The sequence below is a fragment of the Anomaloglossus baeobatrachus genome, chromosome 3 (assembly GCF_048569485.1).
Source record: "Anomaloglossus baeobatrachus isolate aAnoBae1 chromosome 3, aAnoBae1.hap1, whole genome shotgun sequence".
Classification (NCBI taxonomy): Eukaryota; Metazoa; Chordata; class Amphibia; order Anura; family Aromobatidae; genus Anomaloglossus; species Anomaloglossus baeobatrachus.
The window spans coordinates 238,396,470-238,421,341 of NC_134355.1; the positions used below are offsets into that span (position 1 = coordinate 238,396,470).

The window sequence follows — 24,872 nt, forward strand, 5'->3', positions numbered from 1 at the left end:
CCAACCTTCCTAACCCTGACATCTCCCTCTCTGTGTGTGGCACAACGATAAGTCCTAGGCCGCAAGCCCGCTGCCTGGGTGTTATACTTGACACTGATCTCTCCTTCACCTCCCACATACAATCTCTTGCCCGCACCTGCCGCTTGCACCTCAAGAACATCGCTAGAATCCGCCCCTTTCTCACAATGGAAACGACAAAAACCCTCACCGTGGCCCTGATCCACTCTCGCCTTGACTACTGTAACTCTCTATTAATTGGTCTCTCCCTAACTAGACTCTCCCCTCTACAGTCCATCCTTAATGCAGCAGCCAGGGTCACCTATCTGGCCAACCGCTACTCGGATGCCTCTGCTCTGTGCCAGTCATTGCACTGGCTGCCCATATATCACAGGATCCAATTCAAACTGCTTGTTCTCACCCACAAAGCTCTCCACAGTGCAGCACCCTCCTACATCTCCACCCTCCTCTCTGTCTATCATCCCACCCGTTCTCTACGCTCTGCAAATGACGTTCGACTAACATCCACACTAATTCGAACCTCCCACTCCCGAATCCAAGACTTCTTTCGAGCTGCACCAAACCTCTGGAATGCTCTACCCCAAGAAGTTAGGACAAATCACAACTTACTCAGCTTCAGACGCTCCCTAAAAACGCATCTTTTTAGGGTGGCCTATCACACTCCCTAGCCAAACTAATTTCACCTAATCCCTCTACAACTTCTCAGAACATAACCCCATGTCAAACCCCACGTCAAACTCCATGGCACCCAAATGCATCTCAAGGCTCTGGCCAACTGGTCCAGGAAGCCATCATCTATCCCCCATGAGCTGGCTGGATTGTCATTTTAAATAAACACTTGTACCTTGCCCCTCCCCCCATCTCATTGTAGATTGTAAGCTCTCACGAGCAGGGTTGCCATTTTTCCTTTTAAATATTGTATCCTCTATAATTGTTACTTGTCTGTATATGTTTATGTATATGATGTGTATATGTTCCGCCTGAATTGTAAAGCGCTGCGGAATATGTTGGCGCTATAGAAATAAAGATTATTATTATTATTATTATAAGATGAACAAGTCATGGTTCAGCAAAGACTTTGCTACCTACCCCGGTGTCATCCTGGGGACGGTTAAGGATGGCGTATTTTTGAATGTGCTTGATGCAAATCTACCTGCGAAGTGTACAACTGGGGCACAAGTGCTGCCACTGAAGGGGTGTCTGTGTGGCCCAATTTTTGGAAAAAAGGGAGACTCCGCTTTGAGTCACCTTGCGGTGTTTTACATCATTTTAGAAGGGCATGCCATGCCTATATCTGTGTCTCCTCCTCTTTTTCATTGTCCAGCTCTTTTGTTTTCGCATAAGTATATGTCCTTGTCACTTTCCCATGTGTTTGTGTTGTGTTGTGAGTTGTTTGTCACCTTTTAGACACCTTTGAGGGTGTTTTCTAGGTGTTTTTATGTGTTTGTGATTGCCTCCTATTGTTTCCTATGCGTTCGAGTGGTTCGCCGAACCGGTTTGCCGAACCGAACTCGAACTAGAGCTCCGTTCGACGAACCAAGCTCGAGCCAAACCGCGACCGGTTCGCTCATCTCTACCCATAAACAGGCGTGCTCCTTTGTCATTGGCGAGCCAGGCCCCATAAACAGGCGTGGTCTTGGCTTTTGGACAGCAGGCTCATCACAGGCGTGCTTCCTGGTGGTGCAGAGCCAGGCCCCATAAACAGGCATGCTCTGATTGGTACCACTGGGGTAACTTTATACACTGCGAGAGTTTGTGGTTATAGCCAGTTCATAACCTTATGGTTCATTTTTTAAAGTGCACACTAACCTGGTGCAACACATTTTAGCAGCAAATTTCTCGCAACAGTCCTTGCGGGCGCATTCTTACACAGGTAAACGTTGCTTCAACTGGTAACCAACATTGTCAAAAACATTCTGCCTACACTGACTTTCTCCTAAGGCCAGGGCTCTTGCTTTCAGGGCTCTGATACCTGGAGGTTTTTTACATCTTCATCACGTATTTCTGCATTCTGAGCATCTTTAGTATTTTCAGCATGTATTTCATCACCAACATTTTCAGCATTATCTTCATGTGCTTCTTCATGTTGAGCTCCATCAGCATCTTCAGTATCCACTTCTACATTTTTAGCATCCCCTAGTGGCGGTAACTCTGGGGACCTGGTGGAAGCTGTAGGGAAGTAGCTTGGGCTTTTTGGGCGGGGCACCACATCCAGGGCAAGCCAACCTCTTTCACCCTTGTGCCTGATGAATTTGACCACATCCCCCATGTGTAAGTCACGACCAGGGTGACCTCTTGGCAGGTGCGACTGCACATCTCTCCTGAAGACAAAGATGCCTTCTTTAACTCCGGCCTCCATGATGAAGCCATACCCGGTGCGCAGGTTAAACTCTTTCACTACCCCACAGTGGAGAGGACATCTGGCCTGCAAGCCGGTCTGCCGCAGGGACTTCTTCTCTTGCAAATCCCTGGCCTCCACTCGCTCTTTCTCAGGGGTAGGCTGCACAAGGGGGTGTCTTGCCCTCACATGCCGCTGTCCTCTGCGGGCTGGCCTCCTCATCACCATCACTTGGTATTCAGCTGGCTCCCATGTCACGTACATACTAGGCATGTAGGCTGTCAGGTCTTCTTCCTCGGCAGGGGATGCTGCGACCTCCTCTGGTCGTTTGGGAAGTGTGGGCTCAGCATCCAGGGCTCTCATTCTTCTTGAGGGTGCTGGGTACTCCTCCGATTGCTCTGGCAGCGACTCCGGAGATGAGCTTTCATCAGCTGGCCAGGGTGGTGGACCCCTCTCTGACATAAAGGGTGTTGGGACCACTTCAGGTCTTGATGGCAGCCTGGGGACCAGGTACTTGTCCACCAGGTGTGTTGGGAACCGAGTTTTTAAGTCTCTTTTTAGTTTAGCCGCTTCTTCGGCCGCTTCTGGCAGGAGCACAAGGGCGGCATCCCTAGTCAGCGACTGGGGCGCTGTGACCGCTTCTGGTCTGCAGGTAGGGGCAGAAGGTGTTTCGGCCTGGTCTGGTCTGGCCGTAGGCACCGCTCTGAACATCGCAGCAGGGATCACAGCAGGGATCACAGCAGGGATCGCATCCGGGATCGCAGCAGGGATTGCGTCGGCCTCCGGTAACATCGTTGACGGGGTCAGCACACCCGATCGGGCGGGGGCAGCGTGGGACTCACCTTGGGTTAGGCCGGACATCTCCTGCAGCAGGGTAGCCATCACCAGTGACGACTCCAGTTTGGCGTGGGCGGCACCTCCACGCGGGCCTCGCTGCATCAGCATCTGCAGATTTCGTATGGCCAGCACCATCTCCTTCCTCCACATGGCGATCTCCCGCCTGCTCTGCTCCTTCATCCTGTCGGCCATTCTCCCGACTTCAGCCTCCAGTTCAGCGGCGGTCATCGTCCTTGTCCATCCCGGCTCTTTCTGGTCTCCGCTTGCAGACACCATCTCGTTTTGCTTTCTGTCCACCAGGTTCTCTCTCAGTCTCGTTTCTTTTTCCACCAGCCTGGGACATCCCCACCGTCTAGGGTCAGATCCACCCACATCTTCCTTTTCTCACGGGGCCAGAGCGCTCCAGGCTTCTGAGGCAGCCACACCTCTTTGTGGGCACTTACTTCTTTTTGCGTGGGCCGCTGTTGTTTCTTTGGCTCGCTTTCTGCGGTGGCAATTTGGCGGTGTTTCAAACTTTTCAATCGGACCTCCAGGCACACGGTCACCTGTGTTAACAGGTCTAGTCCCTATCCTGTTCGTGACGCCAGATGAGTCACCCACCACAGCGCTGCAGCGGTCACCTGCGGGGACTTCTCTGTAGGGACCCTTCTGGCAACAGATGTCAGGTTCACTTTCATAGGAGTCGTGATGCCACTCTCGATTTTGCGGTCAGGATGAGGGGTGACCGCCACTGCAGTTTAACAAGCGTCTGGGGCTGATGGTGTCTGCAGTCTGGTATTATGGTAGCCTCCCAAGAGTGAGGCTGGTCCCAGGGGCTCGGGTGTGTCTGTGTGGAACCACAGGTCACAGAAGAACTCAGTCTCAGTCCAAAAATGTCTTTCAACTTGTTTACTCATGTTCAGCTGGTTTTTTGAGGTAACCCGGGCGATACTGAGAGAGAACCAGGTATCCTTCCGGCTGGTATAAGGGTGACTGCTGACTCGCCTTCCTAGCACTTCTTGTTTCGGACAACCCCTGACTTAACCCCTTCACGACCGGCCGATTTTTTGCTTTCCGTTTTTTTTTTCGCCATTCTTTTTCTGAGAGACGTAACTTTTTTATTTTTTAGTCAATATGGTCATGTGAGGGCTCATTTTTTGCGGAACGAGCTGTACTTTTAAATGAAACCATCAGTTTTACCATATAGTGTACTGGAAAACGGCAAAAAAATTCCAAATGCAGAAAAATTGCAAAAAAAGTGCGATAGCACTATGGTTTTTGAGATATTTTATTCACTGTGTTCACTATATGGTAAAACTGATGTACTGGTGTGATGCCTCAGGTCAGTGTGAGTTCGTAGACACCAAACATGTATAGGTATACTTTTATATAAAGGGTTAAAAAAAAATTGGAAGTTTGTCCGAAAAAAGTGGCGGACGTTTTACGCCATATTCCGTGACCCATAGCGTTCTCATTTTTCGGGATCTATGGCTCCATGACGGCTTATTTTTTGCATCTCAAGCTGACGTTTTTAACGGTACCATTTTTGCGCAGATGCTACGTTTTGATCGCCTCTTATTGCATTTTGCGCAAAAGTTGTGGCGACAAAAAAACGTTGTTTTGGCGTTTGGAATTTTTTTGCCGCTACGCCGTATACTGATCAGATTAATTGATTTTATATTTTGATAAATCGGGCGTTTCTGAACGCGGCAATACCAAATGCGTGTATATTTTTTTAACCCTTTAATTTTCAATGGGGCGAAAGGGGGGTGGTTTGAACTTTTAGGTTTTTGTTTTTTTTTCATTTTTTAAAACTTTTTTTTAACTTTTTTTTTTATTTTACTAGTCCCCCTAGGGGGCTATTGCGATCAGCAATACGATCGCTCTGCAGTATCTGCTGATCACAGCTACAAGGCTGTAAACAGCAGATACGCTCTCTTTCTCTTTTGCTGTGCCGCTGGCACAGTGAAAGTGAAAGCAAGTCAGGTGTAGTACAGGAGTCATCACATGACCCTGTGCTACCATGACAACTATCGGAACTCCCGTGATCGCATAATGTGACTTCCGGTATCGGGCGGTAAGTAAAACACATATTGATAGCGCCATATAAGGGGTTAAACGGCACGAGCAGATAACGATTCTGCTCGTGCCTAGCAGGCACACATCTCAGGTGTGAAAATCAGCTGAGATGTGTGCCGATCGCAGCATGATGCTGCTGGCAGACCGCGGGCAGTAACGTTATGACCGCAAGGACGTAATTATTTGGCCTGCGGTCGTTAAGGGGTTAAAGTACCATGGGATTCATCCAGGGAAGTTGGAGCTGCCTTGTCTCCCCTTTCTGGCTCGTTTGCTGGCAGCATGGACCAAGGTGGATAGCTTCAGGCTCAATCCTCCTTATGGGCCCCCTCGTTGCTGCTGATACTTGGGCTCTGTGTTGGTTGGTGTGGAACCTGTAGTCCCACCACCTGCAGAATTTAGCAGACCACTAAATGGATGTCTGACTCTAGGGACCTGTTCCCCGTGGGTGATTTCATTACCAGGAGCCCTCATATTCGACTCCTTACTGCTCTCTCTCTTCAGGTGTCTTTCAGACTGAATGTGTGGCAATGTACTCCCCCGCCAGCAGACACTACACGTGCAGAATCTGACTAGTGTGTTCGCTCCCCTGCGTCTGCACTTCAGACTGGCTTCCTCCAGCTCCTTTTCCCTTTACTGCCACTGCACTCACTTGTTTCCAGCTTCTCCACAGCACCACTAGCTGGGATGTGGAGGCCACGCCCCTCCTGGGTCTGCCCAGGGGTCCCCTTTAGGATTACCTGTTTGCACTCACCCAGCATGGGTGCAGTACTCAGTGGTGCCTGACCAGGTCAGGGGCGCCACATTAGCACTTTAGCAAAATGGAAATTTTTATGATGTGGCAGCTGCACTCATAGAAAGTATGAGAGATTTGGAGAATATAAGCAAGGATATTATTCACACCAACATGTTTCAGTGCCAGACAGGCACCTTTCTCAAGGTTAAAAACCAAGTGTGTGCAAAGCAATAGCAGCAGGGTTTAAAAAAGGCTGAAGATGAATTAAGAACGCCTATGAGGGTGAGGAAAATGGTGACAGGAAGTGGATAGGAATAGAGGAATAGAAAATGCTGTGATGAAAAAAGTATTGGGGAAAAAAAAGAAGGATTTTCATAAGATGGTGGATAAGAAAATACAGACCATTAGAGTTGAACGGACTGCTAATAATCCGGGTCCGGAGGATCCGCAGTGGGGAGAGAGAGGAGAGAGAGGAGAGAAGAGAGAGAAGAGAGAGAAGAGAGAGGAGGGGAGAGAGAGAGAGAGAGAGAGGGAAAAAAAAAAAATCCCTCAGACCCGGATCGGACGCTGAAACCGCGCGGATCCGGATTTTTACAGTTCGGGTCCGCTCAACACTACAGACCATGTGAGAATTAGAAGAAATAATATGTATCAGTTGCGGACATATCGCCGGTCCAGCAGTGCAGCTGCACCAGGGCACAGCCCAGAGGGGAAGGGGGCCCTCACAACCAGGGTCTGACTAGCCTGCTCTAGTTTGCATATATATTTGTATTTCTTCAGATATTTTGTCATACCATGCCTGATGAAGGGACCTGAGATGTCTCAAAAGCTTGCTTTGTAACATCCTATTTTATTATTTTAGTTAGCCATTAAAAGGGATCACAGCTACAAGATTATAATTTTGTTTCTCTCACTGAGAGCAATTAATCATTTTTCAACTGGCTAACATAGTACCAAAACATTTTTCTTTTAACTAAGCTAGATCTAACTTAATATTTATAGTCTGAGTGTGACGCCCCGGCCTATCACGTCGTCACAAGGGTGCCGTGCAATCTGCCTTTCTGCATGGTACCCGCTCCTCCTTGGTTACGGGTCCTGTCCCTTTGGTGTTGCTAAGAACAGGTTTACACAAATCCTGAGGAACACTCTGCACCACACCCATTGGGCAGCCTGAGGGGAATAGGGCCGCCCAGATGGAGGGATGGTAGAAGGAGGGCCAGAAGTGTCAGTTGTAGTCAGAGAGTGTTAGTGAGCAGTGACAGGAAAGGTCACGCTGCGGAGCTGGGCTCCTGTACCCATCCAAGGTGCCAGACGTTGGCCTGGCCTGGAAGGAGCTGGAACCCCGGTCGCAGGGGGTAGTGGCAAGGGGCACGGTACTGCCACAGAGGGCAGTTCGGCCGCCTTGTGCTACAACCGGGCAGAGGCCAGGGCATGACGGGGTACGCAGACCCTAGGCTGGGAAGTAGCTTTATGCAGCCCAGTAATTCACCCGACGAGGACGGAATCTTCATGAACCGCTCTCCACCCGCTCCAAAATCGGGGTACTAGCGCAACGAAGGGATAGGACTTCCCAAAACTGTCCAGAAAATCCCAAGGTTGAACCCTGAGAGCAAGCTCATTCTGCTAGCCACGCAGGTCAGCGGGACCCGAGTAGTTTTAGGCGAAAGGGATCCACCAAGTGTAAACACAGTGCCAAGGGACAAGGCTTCAGACCAACCAGGAACGCCAAAAGGGCACAGACCCAGCGTGTTCGAACTAAGGCTGCAGGGCATTCAAGACTTCTCGTGTCAGTGTCAGCATCTCTGGACTGTGTGAGTACGTTGTGCCCCTTTTCTTCTTGCGGGTCCCCAGCCTGCCATCACCGAGCCCCGCGACACCTTCCCCATGCCCACGGAGGGGTTAACAAAGGGAAAAAAAAAAAGTTAGTCTTGTGATTTAATTAGTAGGATTAGTCCCAATCCCGGTCTGGTGGTCTTTTCCTTTCTCCTGCACCGTGTAGTGTATGTGTAGACTGCCTGTGCTTCAGCAACGGGTATCCGCTCCCCGGCTTTGTATATGTCAGAGGAGCCCGTTTGCCCGCAGACGCTGGCCCGTGGGATCTCTCTGCCTGTGCAGTGGCTTTCTATCCCCCTCGGTGGGCTGTTGTCTTCAGTCGGGACTTGGGTGGGAAAGGACCTAAGGTCCAGACCGCAATCAGTCGATTAACTCAGTCCAGTGGCTTCTGGACCTTGTTTCAGGGTCTGAGTAACCCCCTGTGTGCTCCAGTTTCCGATTCGGTTCCCCGGGTCGGTACCGGCGGGCCACTACCCTTTCCCGGTCCACCACGGTTCCACCGAGCCGTCTTCCCGGCTCCTGCAGGCTAAGGCCACCGTATGCCTCCTAGCCAAGGTACCAAAGCTCCAACCCCAGCACCTGTCAGACTCCTTCACTCCACTCTCCTCACTCAACTCTCTAACTGAACTGAACTCACTTCAAACTGACTTTCGACTGACTCTCTTTTCCTGCCTCAGGCCCTCTGAACTCCTCGGTGGGCGTGGCCAACCGACTGGCTCCACCCCCTGGTGTGTCCATCAAACTCTGCGGGAGGTGACTAGGGTTTATGGTTTGGCTGGTGTTACCTAGTGAGCGACTGGTGTTGTGCAGGGCGCTATCTGTGACTACCTGGCTAGTCCAGGGCGTCACAAATGTGTCATGCAAATGTGTCACCCAGGGAAGGGGTGTAACGCCTGCCTGGATCTACAGACTCAGATGGGCTGTAAAGGGGGCTAAAGGGAAGCCACTCACCAAGTAGGACCCCCAGAACCCTGAAACCCTTTAACCCCTATACAGGGATTTGGAATTACACAGGACCCTGGAGATCACTACCTGTGGAAGGCTGCAGTCCGATGAGAGTAGTAGTCAGGCAGGGTCAAACCAGGAATTGCGGAACAGGGACAGAATCGGCAGGCAGTGACGTAGTCAGCAAACGTAGCAGAGGTCAGATCCGGGTCGGGCAGCAAGGTACAAAAACAGTAGGCAGAAGGATAGTCAAAAACACGCAGAAGTCAACACAGGAATCACCAACAGAATAGGACGTAACAGGAGCCAGGAAAATCAGAACTATATCTGGCAGTGATCATGTGACAGGAGGGGAAATAAGAAGGGTGTGGTGTCTTCCCATTGGCCGCAGCCGAACGCTGGCAACTTCAGCTAAACAGGAAATTAACCTCTGCCTCAAAAAACCCACATTTCTCATATTTAGCAAATAGGGAGTTCTCTCTGAGTCTCTGGAGTACAGTGCATACATGTTGGACATGTGACGTAGCATCAGGAGAATAAATCAGGATATCATCCAGATAGACCACCACATATTGACCACAAATATCTCTGAAAATGTCATTAACAAAGTTCTGGAACACAGCCGGCGCATTACTTAATCCAAAAGGCATTACTAGGTACTCATAGTGTCCCTCTGGAGTATTAAATGCAGTTTTCCACTCATCCCCTTTTCTGATACGGATGAGGTTATATGCACCCCTGAGATCCAGCTTGTTGAACCACCGGGCTCCTATGAGCTGGTTAAACAGATCGGGGATGAGTGGCAGAGGGTACTGATTCTTTACAGTAATAGCATTCAGTTCACGGTAGTCAATACAAGGTCTGAGGCCACCATCTTTCTGATCAACAAAAAAGAATCCAGCGCCGACTGGTGACCTGGATGGTCTGATGAACCCTCTCTACAGACTGTCTGCTATATAATCTTTCATGGCCTGACGCTCCGGACCAGAAAGATTATACATTTTACCCTTGGGGAGTCGGGAATTGGGGACCAAATCTATGGGGCAGTCATAATCTCTGTGCGGAGGTAATTTTTCAGATTCAGATACAGAAAACACATCAGCAAATTCCCTGAATGCATAAGGTATGAAGATAGGTTCAGCTCTAGTCAGGTTCACAGTTAAAGACATGCACGTCTCCTGACACTCAGGGCTCCAGCGCACAATCTCACCCTGATGCCAATCTATGACCGGGTTATGTTTACGCAGCCATGGCATGCCCAATACCACTGCTGACATCAGATTCTCAAGAACAAAAAATGACACGGATTCTACATGCAGAGCACCAACAAGCATGGAGATCTCTGGAGTTACAAAAGTAACCACACCCTAAGTGAGAGGGGTGCTATCAATAGCAGATATTCTAATAGGTGCATTTAACTTTAGCAAAGTCAAACCCAGCTCTTTTGCTACAATAGTGTCTATAAAATTAGCAGCAGAGCCACAATCAACAAAGGCCTTCAGCCGTACAGATTTTCCCTGGTGAGACAATGAGACAGGTAACATTAACCTCATAGGGTCTGCAGGAAGTACCTGGGCACCTGAGCAGGTATCCTGGGGTCCGCTCAGGTGGTGCTGCTGCCTTGGAAGCAATTGCCTCTCTGATTCAGGCACTCCACCATGTGATCTGCTCCCTTGCAGTCGACGGGACTCTGGACATGCTGAGGTAGGTCCTGCAGCGGGGGCTTGGATCTGAGCAGACCCGAGATCCTGCACTTGCTGTGTCAGTCCATATACAAGGCCAGAAAGGGTGTGCACCTGATTTAGCACAGCATGGAGAGAATCCATTTTTTTTTCTCTCCTGGTTAGAAGGCCACATATAATGTAACGCCTGCCTGGATCCACAGACTCAGATGGGCTGTACAGGGATTTGGAATTACACAGGACCCTGGAGATCACTACCTGTGGAAGGCTGCAGTCCGATGAGAGTAGTAGTCAGGCAGGGTCAAACCAGGAATTGCGGAACAGGGACAGAATCGGCAGGCAGTGACTTAGTCAGCAAACGTAGCAGAGGTCAGATCCGGGTCGGGCAGCAAGGTACAAAAACAGTAGGCAGAAGGGTAGTCAAAAACACGCAGAAGTCAACACAGGAATCACCAACAGAATAGGATGTAACAGGAGCCAGGAAAATCAGAACTATATCTGGCAGTGATCATGTGACAGGAGGGGAAATAAGAAGGGTGTGGTGTCTTCCCATTGGCCGCAGCCGAACGCTGGCAACTTCAGCTGGAAGACACATGCCACCCACAGCCAGCGGTACTGCAGATCCCAAGCTAACCCAGCCCAGTGGATGATCGGAGCCTGCGCCCACTGGTGCCGCTGGCATCGACTTCTCTCCCATCACCAGCATCATCCACGGCAGGAACACGACGTCGCCTGGCGATAGGAGCAGAAGTCGCTGGAGCAGACTCCGGCGGTGACGTAACAAGGGGGTACTCGGTCCCGGGCAGTAACAAATGGTAATGTCACTCTGGTGGCTGTTGTCCGCTCCCATGCCCTGGGGATGCTTAATAAAATGGGGTATTTACAGGGGATAATAGAGTTAATTTTCGAGACTCCACCTGCAAGTTGCGGTTAAGAATGGAGAACCACCGCTGCGCAACATGGGTACTCCCAGGAATGGTGGTAGTGGCAGCTATGGTGGTAGGCCCTCTGCAGGTAGATGTATGGTGTATAATGATGGAGAGCACACCAGGTTCATTTTTAACAGTCTCTACTCACATGGACCATCGGCTTGCTGGTTCTGGTCCCATGAGTATCAGTGCCAATGTAGTGACCCAGGTTGCTCTGTCCCCGGCACTCTCTGTAGATTGAGTCCCCATAGCATGGAGTGTTTGGGTACCCCGACTGCCCCTTTTGGGATACAGTCTCCTCCGTACGGTGGGCAGTGCGGACCCTGCGGGGAGGTAGGTGTCCAAACCCCGATCCTAGTTTACTGCTGATGCCCCCGGATTATTTGGTTCGATGAAGTCTGTGAAGGTGTCCTCACCGGGCAGGTATTTGCCAAACAGTTTAAAACTTGCGCTTGACCTAGGGCCCTGTATCCCGTTCGTTCTCCGGTCCCAGCGGTATCTCGGTACCCGTTCTGGCGACCTCTCTCTTGTGCCCTGGGGTCACCTTTACACGGACCCAGCTCAGGCATGTCCGCACACCTTTCCTGTGTGCTACCAACTCCCGACTACTGACTGACTGCTGACCCCTTCCACCACGCTAGCTATACCCAGGGACTCGTTCCCATGGTGACAATACCCTTACATGGTTAACCCTCTATGCTCAGTGTGGAGAGGAGAACTAGGATTTAGATTGTATTTTGATGGAATCGGCACTGGTACTCCAGATCCCAGTGGGTAAGTCCTGCATCCCTAAGAGGATGCAGCTCCCTGTAGTGCCCTGAGGGTCTCAGGGGCACTACACAAATGGTTAATGATGGGTGACGGTCAGCGGCATATTACTCATCACTTCACAATGCCATAAAAGCTTTTGCAGTTATAAAGTACAGGTGTCTTAATACTTTTGGTCTTATACTGTATGCATACTTTGCAATGAAACCTAAAAAAAGTTCACTGGTTGCACAAAAAATTAAAATATGATAGTGCTACATCAATATTAAAATAAAAAAAAAGTATAAAAAAAATAGTACTTACATAAGGCCAGGGCCACACAGGGACTATTGCGATCCTCGCATGACACTTGGCTCACGCTGGCAGCACAGCAGGAGCCTAGTGTCATGCGAGTGTCACTGCGACTGAGGTCCGATCATGCAACGAACCACAGCTGCGAGAGGCGGGCAAGCGCTGAGGAGGGGAGGGCCAGCTCTGAGGAGTGGCGGGCCAGCGCTGCGGAGTAGAGGGAGGGATTTATCTCCCTTTCTCCTCCGTTGCCGACTATTGCGATTCTCGCACTTCACTCGCATTACACCGGTGTCTGCGAGTGCAGTGCGATTTTTTTTCTCGCCCCATAGACTTGAATGGGTGTAAGAGAAACAAGGATCACATTACACTCGCAGCATGCTGTGATTGTTTTCTTGGTCCGATTAGGGCTGAGAAAATAATCGCTCATGAGTGCTGACACATAGGCTAATATTGGTCCGAGTGGAATGCGATGTTTTGTTGCATTCCACTCACTCCGATTTTCATGCCGGGTGTCTTAGGTCTTAATTCTCTAATTGTGCTTGTCTGAATTCAAGTCTATCATTGTAATACTCGAGCAATGTATGCATGCTATAACAACACTATGATTCTTTGCAGGATCTTGATTTTGAAATAAAACGAGTGCTGATGAAGCAGAAACTGACTTTAGATAAACAAGAGTAAGTACGTAATTAAATCAATATGTTTAAAGAATGTACCTATTGTTTGCATTTAGGACAGTCCATTTTTTTTTTTTTTCGTTATATCATTGTTGTGTAAGGGGGTGTAAGGCTCGGCTGTCCCAGACCTGCAAATCTACTATGTGCATGAAATGCAATGTTTGAAGTTCATGTTATTGTGCAATGTTTTTAAACGCCCACTAGATGGCCACAATGTGTAAGCTGCTTCCCTGGTACTCCCAGGCTGGAGGGAATTAGTTAAGGGGAGGGGCTTGTTTGAAAAAAAAATGGTTAAGAAGTCAGAGTGGGGAGAGTCCTTGAGGGAGAGCAACAGACTGCATCTGTGAGAGACGTGGTGGATGAAAACTCCAATAACTTAAATTTGGCGTGACCTTCTGGGTTGAATCCATATGCCAGACATTCAGTGCGCCCGGGTGGTGGCCGTTCCCTGGCGGATACCTAACGACGCCCCTCAGTCAGCGGAAGGTCAGTGAGCCCTTCAGAGAAGAGTATTCCTTGACTGACCAGAAAAACGGTTGTTTCTGCCGTGGATAGTGAAACTGAAGGAGAGAATGAGGAGCTAAAGGACCCCAACAGGAGCCGAGTACCTGGGAAGTGGTTGGTCATTAAAATGTACAAATTATCCGTTGCTAATGGTAACCCCTTTGGAGAAGGTAACCCCTTTGGAGAACAAGATTGTGCCCGCCTAAGGCAAGATCAAAAACTGTTGTTGAAGTTGACAAGTAAAGAAGTTTGGTTGAAAGAACCTGTGACAGTGTCAGTGCTTATGACGCAATAAGAAAAAGTATACTTATTACTTTATTGCACTAAAGTGGCAGTTGGGGTGCAGAGGAAGAACACCGGGCAGCAGGCTCTGCCATAACTAACAAGGCCTCCGACCACCCTTTAACAGTCACATTCTACGAGCATTCGTGATACCTAAAGAAAGCACTCATTACGTGAAATGGCCGCAGGCTATCTTCGCTCACCTGTTTCACATATACAGTGTGTCCACCCATATCCTGTCCACCGCCATTAACTTGAGAACGGCGGCAGCTATAGGCATAGAAGTGGTGTCTAGGTATAGTAAATTAGCCATACGCTACGCAATGAAACCACCTATAGCGCCACCTGATGGAAAACAACGGAGTTAGCATTTTTTTTCTCGAAAACGGAACTAGATAGAGTAAAAAAGTGAATTACAAAGTTGTAGGGCATCATCAATTCAATAAGAATCAACACCTTGCATACAGAAATGCTATGATATGAAACCCATACCCCCCAAAACATTGAATGCTGGTCACGTATATGGCACTCATTTAACTTTGATGCTCAAAGTGGCCACCGTCAGCTGCAATGCACATCTGGACTCTGGACAGCATACTGTATCTTGCTGCACGTTGTGTAATATGGTAGGTGACACATTTGCACAAGCATCTGTGATACGTCGTCGTAGGTCCTGCAATCTTGGTGGAGAGGTCGCATACACCTGCTGTTTGATGTGACCTCACAGAAAGAAGTCCAACGGGGTCAAGTCAGGTGAGCGTGGAGCTCACTCCACGCAGTCACCATACCCAATGACTTGTAGGAAGATCTCCATGAGGTATCGCTTCACGTCCGCAGCCTTGTGAGTTTTACACGTTCTAATCATAGCATTTCTGTATGCAAGGTGTCGATTCGTATTGAATTGATGCCCCACAACTTTGTAATTCCCTTTTTTTCTCTATCTCGTTCTGTTTTCGAGATGAAAATGCTATCTCCGTTGTTTTCCACAAGGTGGTGCTATAGGTGGTTTCATTACATAGCGCATGGGTACTTTACTATACCTAGACACCACTTGTATGCCTATAGCTGCCGCCGTTCTCAAGTTAATGGCGGTGGACAGGATATGAGTGGACAGGATATGGGTGGACACACTGTATATGAAATAAAACACACTTTACTACTTTCAAATCTGGCTAGTGAGATCCAAATCTGTTAATCCTTTCTTGACATCCGCTGTACATATACGGCATAAATCGGAAGCCGGTGTATGGTGTAGGCTCATGCAGTGAGCTCTGCCCATACTCGGCAGGTGATGGCTGTATATTGCATCAGGACCTGCCTCTTACAATCCTGGGTGGAGTAAAATGCTGCCTGCAATTGTTAACCTGTTAAATGCAAACTCTGAAAGCAGCATTTAACTCGTCAATCTATGCCCCCATTCTATTGAAAAAATTCCATCATGTACAATTTTTTCACAAACACTGACTCCATAGGCTTTATTTTCCACCTGTGGCATACCGTCAATAGAGGCAGACCACGCGGCTGCTACGGGTCCCATGACCTAAAGAGGCCCGGATGGCTGGCCGCGGTGTGTGTACTTTTACTTTCCTCCCTTTCAGCATGGGCGGGCTTGCAACAGGGCCTTCACAAAGCAGCTGATTAAGGGGGGTCCTGCACTGTTTGTATAGCTACAGGCGCCAACACAGAGGTGCAGAGTCCGACTCACCCACACTGCACACAGCGCAACCTCTGCTGTAAAGGGGGGAGTGGCCAGGCAGCATCTTCTACCAGTCAGAGAGCTGTGAGAGCTGCCATCTCTGCATCACCAACTTCACGATATTACAACCACCATCATCCTCCCCTGGGGCCTAGCTCTACTTGTGGAGAGCCATAACACCCAAGCTGCTTAACACCACCAGCCCCAGCAGTGAGAGACTTTGTAGCGGTAGCTTTCTCCATATAGCCACATACCGCAAGTGGCGTCACGAAAAACATTTTATATTTTTTTACTTCCCCTGATTTTTTTTCCCCTTTTTTAAGTGACCCCCAGGGTCACAGAACCGGGCACCCGTGAGGTGTCCTTCTTTGCAGTGCCCATATCAGGTTTATTATAGAATAAGATGAATTTAGCTATACGTATGTCTCTGTGCTAGTTGTGTGGCACTTCACATATTTATTCCATGTATTGAATTGTTATGCACATTAACTGTATATGGGTATTGTACTACAGTAGGTTATCACACTTTTGCGGAGGCTGTCATTTGGGATTTGTTCATGCTTTTAAAGGGAACCTGTCACCAGATTTGGGGTCTATCAGCTCTGGCCACCACCAGTGGGCTCTTATATACAGGATGTTAGAATGCTGTATATAAGAGCCTAGGCCGCTGTGTAGAACGTAAAAATCAGTTTATAATACTCACCTAAGGGGGCGGTGCAGTGCAGACTGGTCGGACGGGTGTCTCCATTCTCCGGTATTGGTTCCTCCTCTTTCGGCCATCTTTGTCCTCCTTCTTCTGAAGCTTGGGTGCATGACGCATCCTACGTCATCCACACTAGCCGGCATTGAGGTCTTGCGCAGGTGTTGCGGGCAGGGCACAGACCACAGCAGGGGGCTTCTCGAGGCGCTCGGATCCGGGCGGTTGCTGTGGCTCGAGTGGCAGCCGCACCCGGGCCCGAGCAGCAGGCCATCGCCCACAACTGAATAAGGGGGTTACTTACAGGAGAGAGTTTGTCAGTGACACCACCCGTGGGTTGCAGTGATGGTTGGTGACACCGCCGCTGCCTTGGTATGGGGTGCCCGGGGCTGATGGAGCAGGGCAGCAGGATGGTATCCCCTCCATGGGTAGGGGAGGTGTTGTCCCGGGGCCCAGGGAGTAGGTGGAATGTGCAGATACGCAGTCTGCAGTTGGATTGGATGACACCGGTGTACTCACTATTTTGAATAAAGTCACACAGAGTCAAGATAGTAAACCAAGTGCCAGATACTGGGAGCCTCCGGATGGGTGTGCTCGGGTCCCGCACACCGGTGAACATATGAGTTGAGTTGAGTTGAGTCGACTTGAGTCCAGTCTTGACAGCAGTCAAGTTGATAGCAGTGGTAGTTTGGGGTAGTGGCCCTTGGACTACTTGGCTAGGTGGCAGATGGTGAGCAGAGCCACAGGCGGCAGAGATCCACTCATGGGAGACCTAAAGTGGACCGGGGCAGGGTTATAGCACGCCGGTACCGACAGCAGGAATCCGGTCCGGAGGCCGTGCACAGTCGGGGTGCCTGGACCCTAGGGCGATGAAGGTTACAAGCCCCTCTCCAATTAACCAGCCGGGGACAAGGTTCCAGACATTGTCCCAATTTACTGCCCAAATAGAGCGAAACGGAAGCCCAACGCAAGGGATAGGGTGTCCGCCAAGAACCCACTGAAATCCCAAGGGTCAGCTTTCGCGGGCCACAGCTCCCAACACAAATAGAACTGGGAGTGGACTTCTCCGTTCCATGCAAAGTTGTCCAAAAGAGAAGGAAACACGAAGTGCAGGAGGAAGGGTTATCTGCTCATCAACCTGGGTGCGGGACCCGAATGCACCCTCCAAAGGCGGCTGGCCACTGACAACTTGGTTTACTACTGGACTTGTGTGAAGTTATTGAACTGTGAGTACACGACTGTCTCCCGGTCCGGTCCAACGCGCCACCTCCAGCAGCCATCACTCCCGTGTTCCATCCCCGGGCCCCGGGACTACACCTCCCCTACCCACGTGGAGGGGATTCCAGCTTGCTGTCCTGCTCCATCAGCCCCGGGTGCCCCCATCAACAGGCAGCGGCAGTGCCAACATCCTTCACCGCAACCCACAGGTGGCGTTAAAGACAACCTCCCTTGTAAATATCCCCTTTCCAACGGTTGTGAGGACGGGCGGCCGTGCGGCCCCGGGTCCGGTCACCACTCAAGCCGCAGCAGCGAACCCGGATCCGAGCAGGCCATCGAGAGGAGCGGCAGTGGCCCCCGCCCACAACAACCCTAACCTGGTGTCACAAACAGGATACCTACCCAATCTGTAGATGACGTGCGCCTTGCTTTAAACTCTGTGAACTGTAAGAAAATTTTGAACGACCACCATCTTGCCCGCCATCTTTGCCACCAAAACAACAGCACCATCTTCTTCCTCAAAAAAGGCGCGAAGTTGAAGCCCCGCCCCCTGGGAACGCTGGCGGAAGCCTGTGACTCCCAAGACAGGAAGCGAAAAGGACAGTGGGTCCCGCGAGACTACTGTCGAAAAACCAAGGGGGAAAGACCGGAAGAATGTCGGCACCTGATGGTGATGGTGGAGCGGTGGCTCCCGCAGTGGTGCAGGATGATGGAGAAGCGGCAAGCCCCGCTCCAGTCGCAGGAGCAGTGGAGCCTGCGGTTCTGGCAGTTACCCAGGTTATGCCGATCACCCTGCCTTATGTGCCTGGCGCTGCCTGGCTACCCCAGTATGATGGTCGACCCGATGCCCTGCAGGTATTTAAGAAGAAGATATGTACCGTGCTTGATATGTACGCCATGACTGGCAAGCAGCGCGCGTCAGTGGTGCTCAGACAGCTGACCGCCACCGCTGAGCAAGAAGTAGAAACCTGGACTGATGAGGACCGGGTCTCGGTAGCCGCCATCTTTGACAAGCTGCAAGTAGCCTTTGAGACCCACACTTAAGCGGAGCTAAGGATACAGTTTTACAATTGCTAGCAGCGTCCACAGGACAGCATCAGAGACTACGCCCTGAGGCTACAAACCGCTTTGCGTACCCTGAGGCAGATAGAGTCTATCAACAAGCCTGAGAGTAACAAAATGCTTGTGGAGCAATTCCTGCAGGGGCTGGTGTCAGTGGAGGACCGTAAGCAGCTGCGGCTGTGGGCCCTGGAGCATCCGGACTTAAACTTCGCAGTCCTAAAGGACCGGGCCATCAAGGCCTTACAAACCCCGGAAGCTAGTGACTCTGTACCATCACACTGGCCAGCTGACACCTCTCACTTATTGGTAAAGCCTCCTCTACTAGCCCTGCCAGCGCCTGCAGTGCCAACAGCACCCCCTGGGGCTCCCAGTGACCTGTCATCCCAAGTTCAGCAACTGAGCAAGGATATCGCCAGGATCCTTGAAGCTCTGCAGCTCCAGCCAAAGACCAAGCCAGCGGAGAACATCCAGCCCGCAGACAGCCCTAAGGACGTCCCCTGGATGCAGAGAAGGAGCAACAACTGGTACTGACAGCCCGTGTGTTACAGATGCAACAAGACTGGTCACTACTCCTCCCGTCGGTGTCCTTTAAACGAGCAACCCCTGAGGCCAAGGGCCAATCCTCAGGAGAAGATCGACAAGGCCCAGCTGATTGGCATGAGCGGTATGTCAGAGGCCGCCCCATCATCTCCCTCACCGTAGACGGGATCCCGACGTTTGCACTTCTGGACACTGGCTCACAGGTAACGACTATACCCTATGTACTGTATAAGAGTTATTGGTCTGATGATGATCTCACCCCACCAGACACTGGCCTTACTATTATTGCGGCCAATGGACTCCCAATGACTTAAGTGGGGTTTAAAGAGGTGACTCTTAAGGTGGAGCTAGAACATCAAGGACTTATTGTGGTGCAGAATGACCCTAGTGATCGTGATCCAAAAATGGTCTTAGGAACTAATGTCATTGAAAATTGCATGGGGGAAGTACTGCATTTATTGCAACAGCTGTCTGCCACGGCAGGAGTGGGCCAGCAGAGGGCTCTGCAACGTGAAATTCAGGCCCTCCTGCAGCGGCAACAGGTGAATCTGTCCAGTGGAGAGATTGGTGGTGTGCGAGTGATGGATGTGGCGCCTCTTGTAGTGCCTCCGCGGATTGAGATGATGATTTGGTGTAGGGCAGCAGTAGGTACCCGTGGACAAGACTATCAGGCGGTGGTGGAACCCCTGCCTTCAGAACACTGGCCCACAGTTTTGGCAGCCAGAGGAGTAATTGATGTCCGAATGGGGAGAGTGCCCGTGAGAGTGATGAATTGCAGAGAGAAGAGGTTAAACTACCCAGATATGCCACTGTTGCTAAGCTATTCACTGTACACGCTATCCAAACCACCGTACCCCCCAACATTGCACCTCAACCAGCTAGTGACAGTTCATCAAATCAGCCAGAGGAGTGGTGTCGAGAACTACATGTAGGCACTGACTTCACCCCTTCACATCACAAGGAGGGGGTTTACAGGGTAGTACAAGAGTATGAGCAGGTCTTCAGTAAACACCTGTTAGATTTTGGGAGGATAAAGGGGGTCCAACACTACATCCCCACAGCGGCACACCCATCCATCAAAGAGAGGTATAGGCCAATACTGCCTACACATTACCAGTGTGCCAATGACATGTTGAGGAACATGAGGGAGGCAGGGGTCATCCGTGATAGTTGTAGCGCCTGATCAGCTCCGTTGGTCCTGGTAAATAAAAAATATAAGAACAAGGAGAAAAGACGACCAGCAAAGCCCAAATAGCTGAAAGGGAAAAACCTTTATTGGGGGATGGTGAGTGGCACAATTACAAGAAAGACACTGGCATCAGGAATTCCCAGCTATGTAGAAATAAACATGATTAAAGAGGAACCATGCAAAGTATTGGAAACCCATAAATTCAGTATAATAAATAACCAAAATATATATAGTAAGAATAGGGTACCAAAGATGTCAGGTATGTATTAGGGCAACCAGAAACCTATAGGTCACAATTATAAGTAATAAATCGGTAGTCAACTGATTGTGTCAGGATATAAATATAAGATGACAAAAGGTAAGCGACCAGTAGAGGCAAATGAATGTTAGGGCAAACAGGACACCAGAGAGTTACATGTGCCCAGCCAATTGCCAAAAATATAACCTGCCTACACTGAGAGAGACCTAATAGGTGCTGGATCCAAGTTACCATGACAAAATTCAAGAAAAAAAAAAAAGAGGCATCATCCAATCAAAATTACTGGGCGGATGATGCCTCTTTTTAATTCCTTCACTTCCCTCACTCAACCACTCCCCCTGACGAAGGCTTTTCATGCCGAAACGGCCATCGGGCGGACGCTGACACAGGTCACTCCTGGTTCCCCTTCAGGTATGTTCTATTATGGACATTGATTTCCCCTTTTCTTAAATTTTGTTATGGTAACTTGGATCCAGCACCTATTAGGTCTCTCTCAGTGTAGGCAGTTTATATTTTTGGCAATTGGCTGGGCACATGTAACTCTCTGGTGTCCTGTTTGCCCTAACATTCATTTGCCTCTACTGGTCGCTTACCTTTTGTCATCTTATATTTATATCCTGACACAATCAGTTGACTACCGATTTATTACTTATAATTGTGACCTATAGGTTTCTGGTTGCCCTAATACACACCTGACATCTTTGGTACCCTATTCTTACTATATATATTTTGGTTATTTATTATACTGAATTTATGGGTTTCCAATACTTTCCATGGTTCCTCTTTAATCATGTTTATTTCTACATAGCTGGGAATTCCTGATGCCAGTGTCTTTCTTGTAATTGTGCCACTCACCATCCCCCAATAAAGGTTTTTCACTTTCAGCTATTTGGGCTTTGCTGGTCATCTTTTCTCCTTGTTCTTATGTAATTGTCTGCGATTTGCCCTAGTCCATCCAAAAATTAATTACCATGAATTTTCCAAGCACTGCACAGTGTATACCTTAATTTTTTGAGTCATGTATTGGTTGGTAATTTTGCTGGTAAAGAAAAAGGACAGCACCATGAGGATGTGTGTGGATTACCGGAAGATTAATCAGATCACCCATAAGGATGCATACCCTCTGCCCCGTATTGAGGAATCGCTGGCTGCGTTGAGAACTGCAAATTACTTTTCTACTCTTGATCTCACTAGTGGTTACTGGCAGGTGTCCATTGCAGAAGAAGACCAGGAGAAAACCGCCTTCGCTACCCCGATGGGTCTCTGTGAGTTCAACATCATGCCCTTTCGGTTGTGAAACGCACCTGAACTTTCCAGAGGCTGATGGAGTGCTGTTTGGGATATCGCAACTTTGAAACGGTCTTGCTATACTTGGATGACGTCATTGTCTATTCGAAGACATATGAAGAGCATTTGGAACATCTTTCTGAAGTCTTTGAAGCCCTCTCCAAGTACGGGATGAAGTTGAAACCAAGTGCCACTTGCTAAAGCCCAAGGTCCAATATCTCAGCCATGTGGTAAGCTCAGAAGGTGTGGCTCCGGATCCGGAGAAGATAACTGCCATCCAGAACTGACCAACCCCCACGACCATCAAAGAGGTACGGCAATTCCTGGGCCTGATGGGCTATTACCGCCGCTTCGTCAAGGGTTACACTAAGATGGCAGCTCCTATGCAAGATCTCCTTGTAGGACAAACCAAACATGGTAGAGTCCCCAGTCCTCCATTTGCCTGGGGCAAAGAGCAGGAGGACTCCTTCCAGCAAATGAAGTCGGCTCTGACCGGAGAAGAGATCTTGGCGTACCCCGATTACGGCCTCCCGTTCATACTCTATACAGATGCCAGTAACGTGGGACTGGGAGCTGTCCTATCCCAGATACAGAATGGCAAGGAGAAGGTGATAGCTTACGCGAGCAGAAAGCTTCGCCCCACAGAGAGGAACCCTGAGAATTACAGTTTTTTCAAGTTGGAATTCCTGGCACTCGTCTGGGCGGTGACGGAAAGATTTAAGCATTACCTGGCTTCTGCGAAGTTCACGGCATATACGGACAACAACCCTTCGACCCATCTGGATACAGCAAAGCTTTGGGCCCTGGAACAGCGCTGGGTAGCCCGGTTGGCGAACTACGATTTCACTACAAAGTACAAAGCCGGTCGGAAGAATACCAACGCCGATGCATTGTCCAGAATGCCACATCTGCCTGATGGTGGAGTGGACGAAGATGAGTTGGAAGAAATTCAACTGCCTGCATTCCATCAACCTGCCGGTATGGAGAATATGAGACCCTACAGCAGTCAGCAGGAGGCAGCCTTCAATCCGCTACCCCACCATGGTTGGCAGGAAGCTCAAGATAAAGACCCTGTAGTTCGACTGATTCCAAGATAGAGCCTACTGCACCAGCAGAGGCATAGAGGCTGTGGAAAAAGAGGGGCCGGTTATACCTGCAGGGAGGCAAGCTGTGCAGAGGACTGATTAACCCCAAGACGCATGAAAGGATCTGTCAGGTCGTGGTACCTCAAGCATATGTGCCGGTGGTCCTGGAGGCTTACCATGATGGAGCTGGACATTTTGGCTGGAAGAAACTGGAGATGCTGCTACGAGAATGCTTCTACTGAGCTGGGATGAGAGAATCGATCGAAGCATGGTGTCGGGATTGTGGTCCCTGTGTGTTAAAAAGGAAGGATGGTACCAGCCAGAAGGTCCCGTTGCAGCCGATCATCATCAACCAGGCATTGGAAATTGTCGCTCTGGACCACGTCAAGCTCACACCAAGTAGGAATGGGTATACATATGCTCTCACAATAGTGGACCACCACTCAAGATTTATGGTCGTGGTACCCGTCAAGGATCTAACAGCCCACAAGGCGGCAAGAGTTTTCCAGGCGCATTTCTGCCAGCTGCATGGCTACCCAGAGAAGGTACTTACAGGCCAAGGCCCTGCCTTTGAGGCCGAGATCTTCAAGGAGTTCTGCATTCTATACGGGTGCAAGAAGATCCGTACCACCCCTTATCATGCCCAAACCAATGACATGTGTGAAAAGATGAACCACCTGGTTATCAACCTGCTTAAAACGCTACCTCTTGAAGAGCGGAACCTGTGACCTGAGAGATTGCCTGATCTGGTGGATATGTATAACAATATCCCTGTCAATTCTACTAAATGTACACCTGCGTACCTTATGAGGGCGAGGCCTGGAAGATTGCCGGTGGACCTGGACATGGATATCGAGGTGCCGGAGGCCATCTCGCCGGCTGCGGACTGGAATGCCAAACGCCAGATGCAGTACAGACAAATCCAGGAATATGTAGAGAATAACTTGGCCCAGAGCAGAGGGAGACAAGAGCAGCACTTTAATAAACAGTCGAAAGCTGCCCCCTTTGCACCTGGAGATGTGGTGCTGAAGAGGAAAAGAAGACTGCATAAATTGGACGACCAGTGGGAGAGAGCCCCCTATGTATCCAACCCACTGATTTGGGTAATCAGAAGACCTACCTTGTCAGCCGAGACCAAGTGAAGACTACAGCCATCATTTCCAGGGACCACTTGAAGAAGTGTCTGGAGCCCCTGAAGATTGTGGAAGAGGTTCCCACTCCCGCTCAGGGCATAGAAGGAAGAAAAGAGGTGATCCACACCATTATGGGTGATTTTCCAGCTGATTGGCCTATGCAGAATGGAGCAGTGATTGTTCCCGTTATAATGTTCCCACAACCAGTGGAGGATGTAGAATCAGAGAGGTCTATTGGCACTACACCAGCACATACACCCAGGGATGCATCCGCACCAGTATCACACCCTCGTAGGTCCCTACCTACTGTACCAATCACTAGGATTGGCAACCTGTATAAAATAATAAATCTTTATAGTCACCAGATCCCCATGCCACCGCTGTCAGAATGAGCACCGCTCAGCCCCAGAGTAAGTGAGACAGTCTTCCATGACCTGTGTAGCCCATGTGACCCGCGACTAGTCAGCACCCGGAATCCAGTATGTCCCAACTCTGGATGTTTGGTTGCAAGTCACATTGGCGCTTTTCAAAGGTCCTCAAGCAGTTACTGCCTGCAGGCTGGTGGCTGCTTGTTCTGACATTGGAGTACGGTGAGTGTGAGAATTTATAATTTTAAACACTGCGTATAAACAGAATAACGGGGAACAGGGGGGGGGTGACTATTAACCATGCACTATTTGCCTGCAATCCATTGTGGGGTGAATATTGTTTCCCCAGTAAAAGCCTTGAGGACCTTGAAAGGGGCGAACAATGGGAATAACCCATACACACCCCTCACTGCGTCCTATTTTTGGAGGTTTGGCTTATATAG

General features: G+C 49.7%; 1 protein-coding gene across 1 annotated transcript in view; it reads left to right on the forward strand.

Annotated features, from left to right (window-relative positions):
- Positions 1-24,872, forward strand: part of C3H6orf118 (chromosome 3 C6orf118 homolog) — a 582,436-nt gene that overhangs the window by 481,490 nt on the left and 76,074 nt on the right. Inside the window, exon 8 of the mRNA XM_075339774.1 lies at positions 13,048-13,109. Coding sequence (XP_075195889.1) covers positions 13,048-13,109 — 62 coding nt within the window. The remainder of the gene's footprint in view (positions 1-13,047; positions 13,110-24,872) is intronic.